The 13963-nt window shown below is 41.3% G+C and overlaps 1 protein-coding gene across 2 annotated transcripts in view; it reads right to left on the minus strand.

The window, feature by feature from the left end:
• The window catches only part of sult4a1 (sulfotransferase family 4A, member 1), a 51736-nt gene that overhangs the window by 18689 nt on the left and 19084 nt on the right, over positions 1 to 13963 (minus strand). For both annotated transcript variants that reach the window (XR_006314457.1, XM_043709202.1), the window contains exons 2-4: positions 8651 to 8781; positions 4737 to 4817; positions 1899 to 2025 (exon numbers count right to left, since the gene is read on the minus strand). Coding sequence is in view for 1 of the 2 variants with exons in the window: in XM_043709202.1 (XP_043565137.1) it covers positions 1899 to 2025; positions 4737 to 4817; positions 8651 to 8781 (339 nt within the window). In the remaining variant the exon portion in view is untranslated. The remainder of the gene's footprint in view (positions 1 to 1898; positions 2026 to 4736; positions 4818 to 8650; positions 8782 to 13963) is intronic.

Consider the following 13963-nt stretch of genomic DNA (forward strand, 5'->3'; position numbering starts at 1 on the left):
AGAGTGTTGTGGTGGAGGGTTGCTTTTCAGTCTGGAGGCCTGTGACCAGCAGTGTCCCACAAGGATTAGTTCTGGTTCCCCTTTTTTTTGTCATTTATATAAACAGTTTGGATGAGAATATAGAGAGCATGGTTAGTGAGTTTGTGGACAACACCAAAATTGGTGCCATTGTGGTCAGTGAAGAATGTTTTCTAAGATTACAAAGGGATCTTGATCAAATGGGTCAATGGGCTGAAGAGTGGCAGATGGAGTTCAATCTGGATAAATGCGAGATATTGCATTTTGGTACAACAAACAAGGACAGGGCTTATACAGCTAATGGTAGGGCCTTGGGTAGTGTTGTAGAACAGAGAGAGACCTAGGGGTGCAGGTTCATAATTCTTTGAAGTTTGCGTTACATATTGACAGAGTGGTTAAAAAAGACATTTGGCACACTTGCCTTCATTGCTCAGTCCTTTGAGTATAGGAGTTGGGAAGTCATATTGAGGTTGTAGAAGACATTGGTGAGGTCTCTTCTGGAATACTGTGTCCAGTTCTGATCGTCCAGTTATCAGAAGGATATTATTAAGTGGCAGAGGGTTCAGAATAGATTTACCAGGGTTTTGCCAGTATGGAAGGTTTGAGTTGTAAATAAAGGTTGGATAGGCTGGGACTTTTTTCAACGGAGTGTATAAGGTTGAGAGGTGACTTTATTGAAGTTTATAAAATAATGAGGAGTATAGATAGAGTTAATGGTAGTTATGTTTTCCCAAGGATGGTGGGGGGTCGGGGGGGCGGGGGGGTTTCAAGACGAGCAGGCATATTTTAAGGTGAGAGGAGATAGCTTTAAAAAAAAAAGGCATGAGGGACAAATTTTTTACACAAAGATTGGTTCGCATGTGGAATAAACGTCCTGAGGAAGTAGTGGATGCAGGTAGAATTACAACATTTAAAGGACATCTGGATAAGAACATGAAAAGGAAAGGTTTGGAGGGAAATGGGCCAGGAGTAGGCAATTGGGACTTTTTAGTTTGGGATTATGTTCAGCATGGAATAGTTGGACCAAAGGGTCTGTTTCCATTCTGTATGATTCGAAGACTATGACTCTATTGGTCTGTGTTGGGTGTCATTATCTCCTTTTTTATAAGACTCCTTTTACACTGTTATCAACAGCTCTGTTGCCACCAGTAGTTGAAAACTTCAGTTGTAACCATTACCTTGGGCACCTCAGTGAGCTTGCCAATGTCTGTCATCCAGCTCAGGTACAGCCTGAGCTGCTTGCAAACATCCACTGGACCTACTATTCCTTCAAAAAGCACAAGGACAGTTATTGCTAGAAGGGATTCCCTTCCCCCTCCCAATTCTATGATGTATCATTTTGCAAATATGGCTGGCTGTTAATACCTGCCATAATATCTCTTAACCAACTAAGATGTAACAGTGAGAAAGAACATGATGCATATCTAAGCATTATGACAACAGAATTAAGCTTCAGCACAAAATTCTTCAATTCCCTACTTCACGCAAGTAAACAGTAATAAATGTTTATATTTAGTGGGTAGAAAAGATTGGAAGTAATACCTAAAATAAACGTATCTTAAGCAAGTTTGTTAGTATCTTAGTGTATTAAAGTTCCTACTTTTATTGAAGTCAGAACCATAAGAGAATAGATGAAGAACCAAAGTTTAGGACAGTTATGATGACTTTTTAAGAGCTTGTTCTGTTTATTTTTGTCACAAAGGTTGATTGTAAACAAACTGAAAATCCAAGCTAGCATGTCTGTGAATTGCAAGTTTAAGGTTTTATTTGGTATCTCAGTCGATTAACGCATTATGCAGTTGCCTGATTGACTCCACCTTTGAAAATCTTCCTTTTTTGTACAGGCTGAAGCAACTTAATGAAATCGTTCTGATACTTACACTTATCATTCATGAACCGCCGGCAGAATTCCTGGAATGTTCCCCTGTAGCTCATTGTACGTAACGAACGATGAAATTGATAGTAAGACACCACTAAATCTTTGGGATTTCTGGCCATGCATATAACCTGTGGTGAGAAACTTGTACAACAACTATACACACAATTTGGTCAACACTAAAAAATAATTTGTAACATGCCAGATCAGTAATATAGGAGAAAGTGAGGACTGCAGATGCTGGGGATTAGAGTCGAGAGTGTGGTGCTGGAAAATGGAGATGGAGGTGAAAGTGGCAGATGGAGTTTAGATTAGATTACTTACAGTGTGGAAACAGGCCCTTCGGCCCAACAAGTCCACACCGCCCCGCCGAAGCGCAACCCACCCATAACCCCTACATTTACCCCTTACCTAACACTACGGACAATTTAGCATGGCCAATTCACCTGACCTGCACATCTTTGGACTGTGGGAGGAAACCGGAGCACCCGGAGGAAACCCACGCAGACACGGGGAGAACGTGCAAACTCCACACAGTCAGTCGCCTGAGGCGGGTATTGAACCCGGGTCTCTGGCGCTGTGAGGCAGCAGTGCTAACCACTGTGCCACCGTGCCACCCACAATTTAATTTAGATAAATGTGAGATGTTGCATTTTGGTAAGGCAAACCAAGAAAGAACTTCTACAGTTCATGGTTGGGCCCTGAGGAGTGTTGCTGATAAAAGAAAGAGACCTAGGGGCGCAGGTGCATAGTTCTTTGAAAAAGAGGAGTCACAGGTAGACAGGGTGGTGAAGTTGTGTTTGACATGCTTGCCTTCATTGGTCAGAACATTGAGTTTAGGAGTTAGAATGTCATGTTATGGCTTTACAGGACATTGGTCACAGCACGTTTAGAATACTACATACAATTCTGGTCACCTTATATAGGAAGGATGTTGTTAAATTTGGGAGGGTGCAGAAAAGATTTACAAAGATGTTTTTGGGACTGGAGAGTTTGAATTATAGGGAGAGGTTGATTAGACTGGGGCTTTTTTACCTGAAGCATCAGTGGTTGAGCAGTGACATTATAGAATTTTATCAAATCATGAGGGGCATGGTTAGGGTGAAGAGCAAAGGTCTTTTTCCTAGGGTGGCGGAGTCAAAAATCAGAGGGCATAGGTTTACGGTTACAGTGGAAAGATTTACAAAAGGACCTGAGGGACAACTTTTTCATGCAGAGGGTGGTGCATGTCTAGAATGAGCTGCCAGAGGAAGTGGTGGAGGCTGATACGATTACAGCATTTAAAACCTATAGGAAGGTTTTAAGAGGAATATGAGCAAAATACTGGCAAATGGGATGAGGTCAGATTGGGATGTCTGGTCGGCAAGAACAAGGTGGACTAAAAGGTCTGTTTCCATGCTGTGTGACTCCAGAACTACTTGCTTGGTTAAGTGAGCGCAAGGTCCATGTACTGTAAGGCCCATGTAAAATTATGATAAGTCATTTCCTGATCTAGATATTTTACAATCAAGCTGACCAGAGGTTTTAGTACATAGGTAGGACTTGAACCTGGGACTCTTGTTCAGAGATAGGGACACAACCACTTGTGCCACAAGAGCCCTCAGTTCATGGTCTAATTCCCTCTACTGTGCCCTCCGTCACAACAGGTGCGCACCAACAGGAGTAAATTGCTAGCCTCAAAGTAAAAACATTTGGAACAATTTTAAATCCCTCTCAGTGAATACCAGAAGCAAGTATTCTATCTTCTAAAGCAGACTTGTGCAATCTTTTCATACGAGAGCCCACTTTTCAATTTTCAGTTCAGAAGGCAAAAGTTTGGCACAACAGTCAATGTGAATTTCAAAAAGAAAAATTTCAGAGTAATAAATTGACAGTTTAGATGAATGAAGAACGAATAAACATAGCCATTAAATAAAGTGCAAATCAGCACATCCAACTAAAAATCTTTTCTTGTCATCTCAGTTAAGAAACAGAGTTAGAAAACAGACTGCCTAGTTCTGAACCCCTAATCACCAGGGAAGAGATCGGGGACCAGTGTGTAAGGAGTTGAGTTTAACTAATACTGAACCTGTTTTAGCTTCTGAAAGCACACACTCTGCACTGGCCTCCGAAGGTCATATGAAAAGGGCGGGGAGTGTACGTTGGTTACTTTTCAATCCAAGCTTCCCTCTTCCATCAGGCCGCTGCGTGGACAGGCTTTAGGAGGGAGATGGGGGAACGGCTGTGTCTGTGTCCGATGCTCCCCTACCACCCGGACACACACACACACACACGCACGCACACACACACGCGCACACACACACTCAAATGTCCTCGCCATCTCTCTCACCCTAACTTACTCACACACAGTCTGTCTCGCTCCTCGCTTTCTCTCTGGCCCTCATCTTGCTCTCGCTTGTTCTCGTGCACTCTCACTGGCTCCCAGATAACACATACTCCTACGTATACTCTCAGAAGACTCATTCCACCATCTTAAATGCAGTCCCATCTTAAATGAAGTGTTTCTTTCTTCCCACACCAAGTTCCCAGCCTCATCATTGACACTGCTCACTGCTCTAAGCCAGGTGCCTACTCATCCAACCAGCAAGTATCCTGCAGCAGCCCATTGCAAACAGGGTGTCAGATCTGCATCATTGCCGCTCCTACTCCATACCCAAATATAAGCATCTGTCCCCACACTGATCCACTGCTATATGTAATGGAGAAAGTGCAGGAAAAATTCAAGAGAAGAATGACCTATGGATGTATATGGATGAGTTCAGTTCCAACATTTATAATTCAAATCAATTTCTGACGAGTTTCAGCAAACTGTTACTGAAGATGCTTGATGCAGATATTTTACCTTTGACTGTCCATTGTGCAGGTCTGTGGGCAGGAAACGATACGGCAGGTGGCATTTAATGAGGCGAGGGGATGTCAGTTCCTAAAGAAAAAGATAAAGTCAACCTGCAGCAATTTACCTTTCTAAAATGAATAGGTTTCTTCAGCTTTTCTCTCCATTGGGTTCTGTCCCTTCATCCACAGTATTTCCAACCAAGGGCATGAACAAGGAACAAGCATCCAAGCATTGGGATGTTTTACAGAGTTGATAGCAATAAAGGAAAAGAAGTTGCCATTCAACCAAGCCTGCCCCCCCTCTCCAACCAGATCATTACTAATCATCTGCCTCAATGCGACAATCTTGGACTATCACCCTTGAGGTCCAATAGTCTCTGGAAAGGTATCATTGTTTTGTTTTGAACATGCTCAATGTTTGACCTTCCACAGCCTTCTAGGCTCAAGGATTTCAAAGATTCCTCCTCATCTCAATCTTAAGTGGCTCCACCTTACTCTGACATTATATCCCTTGCTTCCACACTCACTCGCCAGGGAAAACATCCAGTGTACATGTACCTGATAAAAACATTATAGAATACAGGGAAATAGATGGTGACATCTTGAAAAATGTCCATATTACAGAGGAGGAAGTGCTGGATGTTTTGAAATACATAAAGGTGGATAAATCCCCAGGACATGATCAGGTGTACCCTTGAACGCTGTGGGAAGCGATTGCTGGGCCTCTTACTGAGATATTTGTATCATCGATAGTCACAGGTGAGGTGCCAGAAGACTGGAGGTTGGCTAACATGTTGCCACTATTTACGAAAGGTGGTAAATACAAGCCAGGGAACTATAGACCGGTGAGCCTGACGTCAGTGGTGGGCAAGTTGTTGGAGGGAATCCTGAGGGACAGGATGTACATGTATTTGGAAAGGCAAGGACTGATTAGGGGATAGTCAACATGGCTTGATGTGTGGGAAATCATGTCGCACAAACTTGATTGAGTTTATTTGAAGTAGTAACAAAGAGGATTGATGAGGGCAGAGCGGTAGATGTGATCTATATGGACTTCAGTAAAACGTTCAACAAGGTTCCCCATGGGAGACTGGTGAGCAAGGACAGATCTCGGAATACAGGGAGAACTCGCCATTTGGGTACAGAACCGGCTCAAAGGTAGAAGTCAGAGTGTGGTGGTGGATGGTTATTTTTCAGACTGGAGGCCTGTGACCAGTGGAGTGCCACAAGGATCAGTGCTGGGTCCTCTACTTTTCAAATTTATATAAATGATTTGGATAGGAGCATAAGTGGTATAGTTAGTAAGTTTGCTGATGACACCAAAATTGGAGGTGTAGTGGACAGCAAAGAAGATTATGGGCCAATGGGCTGAGAACTGACAGATGGTGTTTAATTCAGATAAATATGACGTGCTGCATGTTGGGAAAGCAAATCTTAGCAGGACTTATACACTTAATGGTAAGGTCTTAGGGAGTGTTGCTGAACAAAGAGACCTTGGAGTGTAGGTTCATAGCTCCTTGAAAGTGGAGTCGCAGGTGGATAGGATAGTGAAGAAAGAGTTTGGTTTGCTTTCCTTTATTGGTCAGAGTATTGAGTACAGGAGTTGGGAGGTCATGTTGTGGCTGTACAGGACATTGGTTAGGCCACTGTTGGAATACTGCGTGCAGTTCTGGTCTCCATCCTATTGGAAGAGTGAAACGTGAAAGGGTTCAGAAAAGATTTACAAAGATGTTGCCAGGGTTGGAGGATTTGAGCTACAGGGAGAGTTTGAATAGGCTGGAGCGTCGGAGGCTGAGGGGCGACCTTACAGAGGTTTATAAAATCATGAGGGGCATGGATAGGATAAATAGACAAAGTCTTTTCCCTGGGGTTGGGGAGTCCAGAACTAGAGGGTATAGGTTTAGGGTGAGAGGGGAAAGATATATTAAAAAAAAGACTTAAGTGGCAACTTTTTCACTCAGAGGGTGGTAGATGTATGGAATGAGCTGCCAGAGGAAGTGGTGGAGGCTAATCGAAATGCCTTTTAAATATTGCAATTGTATGGATACACGAATAGGAAGGGTTTGGAGGGATATGGGCCGGGTGCTGGCAGATGGGACTAGATTGGGTCGGGATATCTGGTCGGCATGGACGAGTTGGACCGAAGGGTCTGTTTCCATGCTGTACATCTCTAGGACTCTATGACTCTAAATTTTGCAAGCTTCAATGAAATCAAGCCTAGTTTCCTCAAACTCTCCTCATAAGAAAATTCCACTAGCCTTGGTGGATCTCTATTGCACTTCCTCTATAGCAAGTATATAAGGGGACTAAAACTGTATAAAATATTGTGCCAGGTCTCAATTGCAGCAAGACATCTTTATTCCTGGATTCAAATCCCTTTGTGATAAAGGCCGGTATATCAATTACCTTCCTTATTGATCTTTGTAGCTGCAAACTACATTTTAATGACTCATGAGCAAGGACTCCCAGGTCCCTTTGGACACTAACACTTCCCTAGCTCTCACCATTTAAGAACTATTCTGCCTTTCTGCTTTTTCTACCAAAGTAGATAATATTACTTATTCATATTATATTCTATTTGCCATGTTCATGTCCATTTACTTAGTGTGTCCAAGTCTGTGTGAAGCCTCCTTGCAACTTCCTCACAACTTACATTTTGTCTCACCAACAAATATGAGATATTACAATTGGTCTCCACAACCATATCATTTGTATAAACTGTGAATAGTTCTCAATCTAGCACTGATCCACTAGAAACAGCCTACCATCTTGAGAATAACATCTATTCTCTGCTTTCTGTCCACGATCAATTCTCAATCCATACTAGCGTATTACCCCCAATTCCACACACTCCACTTTTATTTCCTAACTACCTGTGTAGGACCTTATCAAAAGACTTCTGAAAATCTAAATATGCCACATCCACTGTATCTCCTTTATCTATGCTACAAGTCAAATCCCAAGAAATTCCAACAGATTTGTCAAACATAATTTTCCTTTCATAAATCCATGTTGACTCAGCCTAATTTTTGCCATTATTTCTAAGTGTCCAGTTCTACATCTTTTAGAACAGATTATAACATTTTCCCCATTACTGACCGCAAGCTAATGGGTATGCGGTTCTCCATTTTCCCTCCCTTCTTAAAATAGTGGGATTATATTTGCTACTATTGAATCTCCAGAAATCTTTCCAGAATTTATAGAATTCTGAAAAATAACCATTAATGTCTCCACTATCTTTATAGCCACTTCCTTCAACACTTTGAGATATAGTACATCTAGTCCAGGAGAATTATCAATGTTTAATCCAGTTAATTTTTTTCCAAGTCATAGCTCTTTATTAATGTTTTCAGTTTGTCAATTTGTTGCCCTGTATTCCAGGCCCCCTTTCAGTATTTTTCTCCATGAAGACAGACACAGGTAATTGCTTAGTTTCTCCATCCATTTTCCTATTCTCCACTATAAATTCACTCATATACACCAGGAATAGGCTCACATTTATCCTGACCAGCCTTTACTTTTTCACGGACTTAACTAAGTTTTTATAGCCTTCCTTTTGGTTTCTCACTAGCTGGCATTTCATTTTCTCTTTCACCTTGTTTTATCCTCACCTTGTTCATCCTTTGGTAGGTTCTAAATAACTCCCACCCTGCCTCAGAAAAATGAGAAGTATCAGGCAAAGATTATTCACACGGCACCAAAAGGGGAAAAGAAAAAGGCAGTGTTGAGTGGAGAAAGTGGGATGGAGAAAGGAGAGAGAAAAAAAAAATGAAGAATGGGTATACAAAGATAACAAAGGGTTTTTGCAGGACCAAAGGAGTTAGAGAATGACAAGATTTGAAATTGCTGTACATGCGATTCAACCTGATCCATGCCACATACTGGAACGAAATGAAACACATTCAAATCAAGTACGCTTACCTTAATGATATCAAGGCCAGGCTGAGGGTATTCCAGCACAGGCACTTGCTCATCAATATTCATTATTCCAATCTCATCTGGGTCAGCATCTTGGCTCACTAGATACACCAGCTCCTGAAGTAGACTTGTTCCTGTCAACAAACCATGGCAAGTAAACATCTAATTTGAGTTCAGTTTAAGCATGTAATTCTATATATTCAGTGCGTGCCTTCCTACTTCTCGTTAACTGGTGAAACTTTTAATGTTGAAGGTGTTCTTATTTAAGCCATCAAGATATTAATAGGAAAAGACAGCACAGTGGCTCAGAACTTAGCACAGCTGCTGCACAGAGCCAGAGACCCGGTTCGATTCCAGCACTGGGCGACTATTGTGTCTCCCAGTGCCTGCATGGCTTTCCTCTGGGTGCTACGGTTTCCTCCCACAGTCCAAAGAGATGCAGGTTAGTGGGTTAGTCATGGGAAATACAGGGTTACAGGGAACGGGTTGGTGGGGGAGTGCGGGGAGGGCACTGATTCTAGGTGGAATACTGTTCGGAGGGTCAGTGCAGAGTTGATTGACCCAATTGCCTCTCTCTGTGCTGTAGGGATTCTACGACACAGACAGAATTGATTAACCATTTACACTGAGTGAGGATTCTAGAACTAAAAGGCAGGGTCTAAAGATTAGGGCCAGATCATTCAGGACAGATATTAGGAAGCATTTCCACACACAAAGATTGGTAGATGTTTGGAACTCTTCCACAAACAGCAGTGAATGCTGGATGCATTATTAACTTTAAATCTGAGATAGAGAAACCTTTGTTAGGCAAAGCATTGAGGGATATGGGCCAAAGGCAGACACAGAGGAACCTCGATTATCCAAACAAGATGGGCGGGCACTATTTCGTTCAGATAATTGATTATTCAGTTAATTGATTCAATCCATTCCCTCTGGGGCTCGGAATTTTCTGTTAAGCCCACTCCCCGTTTAGGAGACTGGGCAGCAGCATCAATTGTTAAAGTTCACTTGAGAATGTGACTTTTGAATGTTCTGCGATTTACATATGAAAGAACTGAAACCAACATGTTCATTCTAAAAGATGAGAGACTTAACAAACAATTCAAGTTTTCTTCAACATATAATTTCAGTTACATCACACTGTAAACTTTTGCTATAAATTCTGTGTCTTACAATCTTATACTCCAACCACCTAATGAAGAGGCAGCACTCTGAAATCTAGTGCTTCCAAATAAGCTTGTTGGACTACAACCTGGTGTTGTGTGATTTTTAACTTTGTACACCCCAGTCCAACACTGGCATCTCCAAATCAGGACCACAGATCAGTTATGATTTTATTGAATGATGGAACAGGCTCAAGGGGCTGAATGGCCTACTCCTGTTCTTCAAAGGCCCTCACCAATGCTGCCCTTTAGCCAGTCACTTGCAATTGTTTCTATATGATTAACTGATGATTTGCACTCTAATCCCTCTCCTGAAGTCCTTCCATTTTAGATGGCAACACAGCTGCCTGGATTTTCACCAAGTCAGGCGTGAAATTTTAAAAATTGGGCAGTTCCTGATTCCAGGATTCTGATACCATTCCCAAGCTTTTCCATGTTCATTGGGACCTTCAAGAATTCAGGTTGCAACCTTGCATTTGCAACTGGCCAGCTTCATTGCGGATATCACCATGTCCTAGCCTTCTGCAATTCGGACATAGTCAAGCCAGGTTTTAAAGGACTCAGTTTATGGCACCGCAGAGGTGTCATGAGCTATAGTTTGCAGGAGAGAACTTTTTGAAAGTCAAGTTATTGGGATGTGTGCTGCCAGACCACTGCCAATCTTTCAGCACCATCTCTCACTCCTCTCTCCTCTAGCCACCATCCTCCTGGATACTGGTTGTTGAACAGTATTTGACCAATTTCAATCCAAACCCCAGACAAAATATCACTGGCCTCATGATTCAGAAACAAAACTGGAACGTGGCCCCTTGGGTGAAAGGTTTTGATGTGTCTGACATATCAATGACTCAGTTGAAGAAACAAAATAGAAAGTACCCACATTTTCACTTTATATAAAGTTAGATTGGAAAGCAAGTCACGAGGAAGATAAAAAGTCTGCTCCAAAAGGATATGGACAGGTTAAGTGAGAGAGAAAAACAAGACAGAAATGTGCAGTTATCATTTTAGGTTGGTTAAATAATCTACATTTATATTTTAAGGGTGAGAGGCTTTAGCATGTTAATATACAGAAGAATATCCTTATGTACAAATCATAGAACATTAAGGCATTTTATATGTTAAATGTTATTACAGAAGAATTGGATTAAAAGAGTAGAGAGGTCTTACTCTTTAGTTGGTTTCCTCACCAAAGAAAGGATAGACTTGTCTTGGAGTGAATGCAATGAAAATTCACTGGCATGATTCCTGACATGGGTGTATTGTGGAGAAAGAGGAGATTAGGCCTTTGAGTTTAAGTTTACAAAAACGAATGAGAGATCATCTTACTAAAATGTAAAATCATTGAAGGACTTAACAAGATAGGTGCCAACAGGCTGAAATCTGGAATTAAAGATCAAAAAATAAAGCTTCAGCTATTGAGAATGTTGTAAATGTTGGCATTCTCTTACTTCAAAGTGCTGTGGAATTTCATTCACTGTCTATATTAAAAAAAAATCAATGGACTTTTGGACGCATAGACATCAAGTGATAGAGGGAAGGTGTGGGAAGACCAAGATCTCAAAGAACAGCAGAGCAGGACCTAGGAGCCATCGGACCTACCCCTGCTCCTGGGTTCTATGTTGCTGGCAGAGAAACGGTCTAACGTATTTCTAAATTCAGAGCTATCCTCGGCTCAGTGTTAGGCTTGGAGTTGGAGGGTTGAAATTCCAATGCTTTGGTTTGGTGGTTTATTCATTTTAGTGACAGGAAGTGTAGCAAAGGCAAATTATTGCAGTTGAGTTGAACCATCATGAGTATCAAAGAATCATTTGGGAATATAAACCCACATTTTTTGACGTGGAAAAAGAGCAGTCAGCAATCATTACAGTGAGAGCCTCCTGGGTTCTCTACATGTTTACTGTCTGTTACATAGAAAGCACCAGCTGCTCAGCCTCTGCTGTCATCTGTAAAATGAATAACTTCTCAAATTGTTAATATCAAAACAAGTCCTTTTAGTGTCTTTTGATTTAAGAGTTACGAAAAAGGTTTTTCATCTTGTCTTGTGGACAAGCATTTGACAGGAATATTTTGGGTATTTCTTATTATTAGAATAGATGGTTGCCATCATTTCAGGATGTGCGGCAGTGTGAATGAACTCATTACTTACACAATCCTATGAGAGTTTATTTGGATAGCTCCTGAAAGCAGGTACAGGGATTGCTCTGTGAGATAAACCTCTGGCTATTCAATGTAATGCAGGTAGAACACCAACTTGATATTGCCTTCCGCTAATGTTTGTCAAGTTATTTGTCAAACATTCAAATGCCTGAGCTTACCCTCACATGCTTAACACTTGTGCAAAATTCAGGCACAGCTCAGAGATGATTTGCCCGTTATACAACTATGACAGCCATATTCTGCAGTTTACATGACAATCAATAACATATTTCCCTCTTTCTTGTGGAACAAAGTGACCAACAACCAGAAGCAGCTACAAATAAGTGGAAATGGACAGGCGTCTCTGCAAGTTCTAACTCCATGTTGCTGACCATAGTTGGAATGTCTATTACCATGGCCGAGGGCATGGTGAGGGGCACAGATGAAACAAAGGTGATAGTATCATCATACCGAATCCTCCTACTCATTTCCTACTTCCTGCTCATCCCACTTACTGTGACGTACAAGCTGGAGATGGTTTAGGGTGCATTTAGTATAACCGCTGCCATTAAATGGATCAAAGAGCATGCACAGGAGCACAGCCTTAGGAACAGGAGAGGACTGAGATGGGGAAAAATTTCTTCTCTCAAAAGACTGAGAATCTTGGAAATTCTTTGTCCATCATTAAGTATATTTAAGGCCGAGATAGACTTTTTTTGGTCTTGCAAGGAAACAAGGGACATAGGGAACGAGGCGTTGAAGCCAAGGATCAGCTTTGATCACGTGGAGTGTAGAGCAGGGCTGACAGGCTGTGTGCTCTACTCCCAATGCTAGTTCATCTGTCTTTACAGCATGAAATCAGCAAAAAGAAAACTTCCTTCAGCACCTGACACACCACTCCTTGTTGACGTTTGGAACTCAAAACATCTACAGAATGTAGATGTTATAGAATCTTAGTAACAGCCAGAAGAAATCAACTAGTAATTAAACTGCACAAAATTTGTCAAGAGTCATTCCTGCTGTTGAAGCTGTGCAAAGTTAAAACTGGGCAATAGCGAGAGGGATGAGCTCCAAAATAGCACAACAAGCATCGAATCAGTTGCAAAACTATAGGGAGGACATAAAAGGTGCGTTGATATCTCTCAGAGAGAGAAAATTCAATCTTTCAATTTTTCTTGCACATTGCTCACTGTTTTTGAGAAGAGCTGGCAGGTGCCAGCTGGGTATGTAATGAGTAGGCAGGGAGTATCTGAAATGAGTTGGAGAGGAAAAAAAGTAATAGTTGTACTAGAAGAGTCTGAACCAGATAATAGAATCACTCATGGAAGAACTTTTGTGATAGAAATGATAAAAAAGTCTTTTTTTCAATGTTGTATCTCAAATAATACTTTTCTACTGTAGGAATACCGGAAGTGCAGCACAATACCAAAGTACTAACATACATCATTTGTACCAATTGTGCTGACTTTATGTTCTTTATTGGAAGTTAGAGGCTCAGTCTGGCTCTAAGGATGGAGGCAAGTGGAAAAGAGAGTCACTGATAGAGAGTATTGGAAACACAGCAGTTGTCCATATTTTTTGGTTGAGTTTCATGTGGAATAGCATAAAATAGTATTCTGATCTGTGTTGCAAGAATAATCCCTTCCTCCCTCGGATACATTTAGAGGATTGAAGTAAGTGTATTATGATGTCCCCCATGCCAGGAAGCAGACTTCCAGTTTAAAAATAGAAAGAATGATAGTGAATTTGCTTAACACGTTCCCTTGTCCCAATGAATTACCAGGCACATTTCTATCATGTCCTTGAGCTGGAATGCACATTCACATTGTATTTTATTGTATGGTTTTATGAATACATGTAGAATTAAACGTAATGTATTATCAAAAATGTCAAGTTTGAAAACACTGCCACCAACGGACGAATTACAACATCCTTACTTTTGTCCAGAAATGGCAATTTTTCCTCATCTCATTGTAGTGTTTTGTTCCTGCTCTTGCATTCCTCAGTCCTCTGATAC

Source organism: Chiloscyllium plagiosum, chromosome 19 (assembly GCF_004010195.1).
Source record: "Chiloscyllium plagiosum isolate BGI_BamShark_2017 chromosome 19, ASM401019v2, whole genome shotgun sequence".
Lineage (NCBI taxonomy): Eukaryota > Metazoa > Chordata > Chondrichthyes > Orectolobiformes > Hemiscylliidae > Chiloscyllium > Chiloscyllium plagiosum.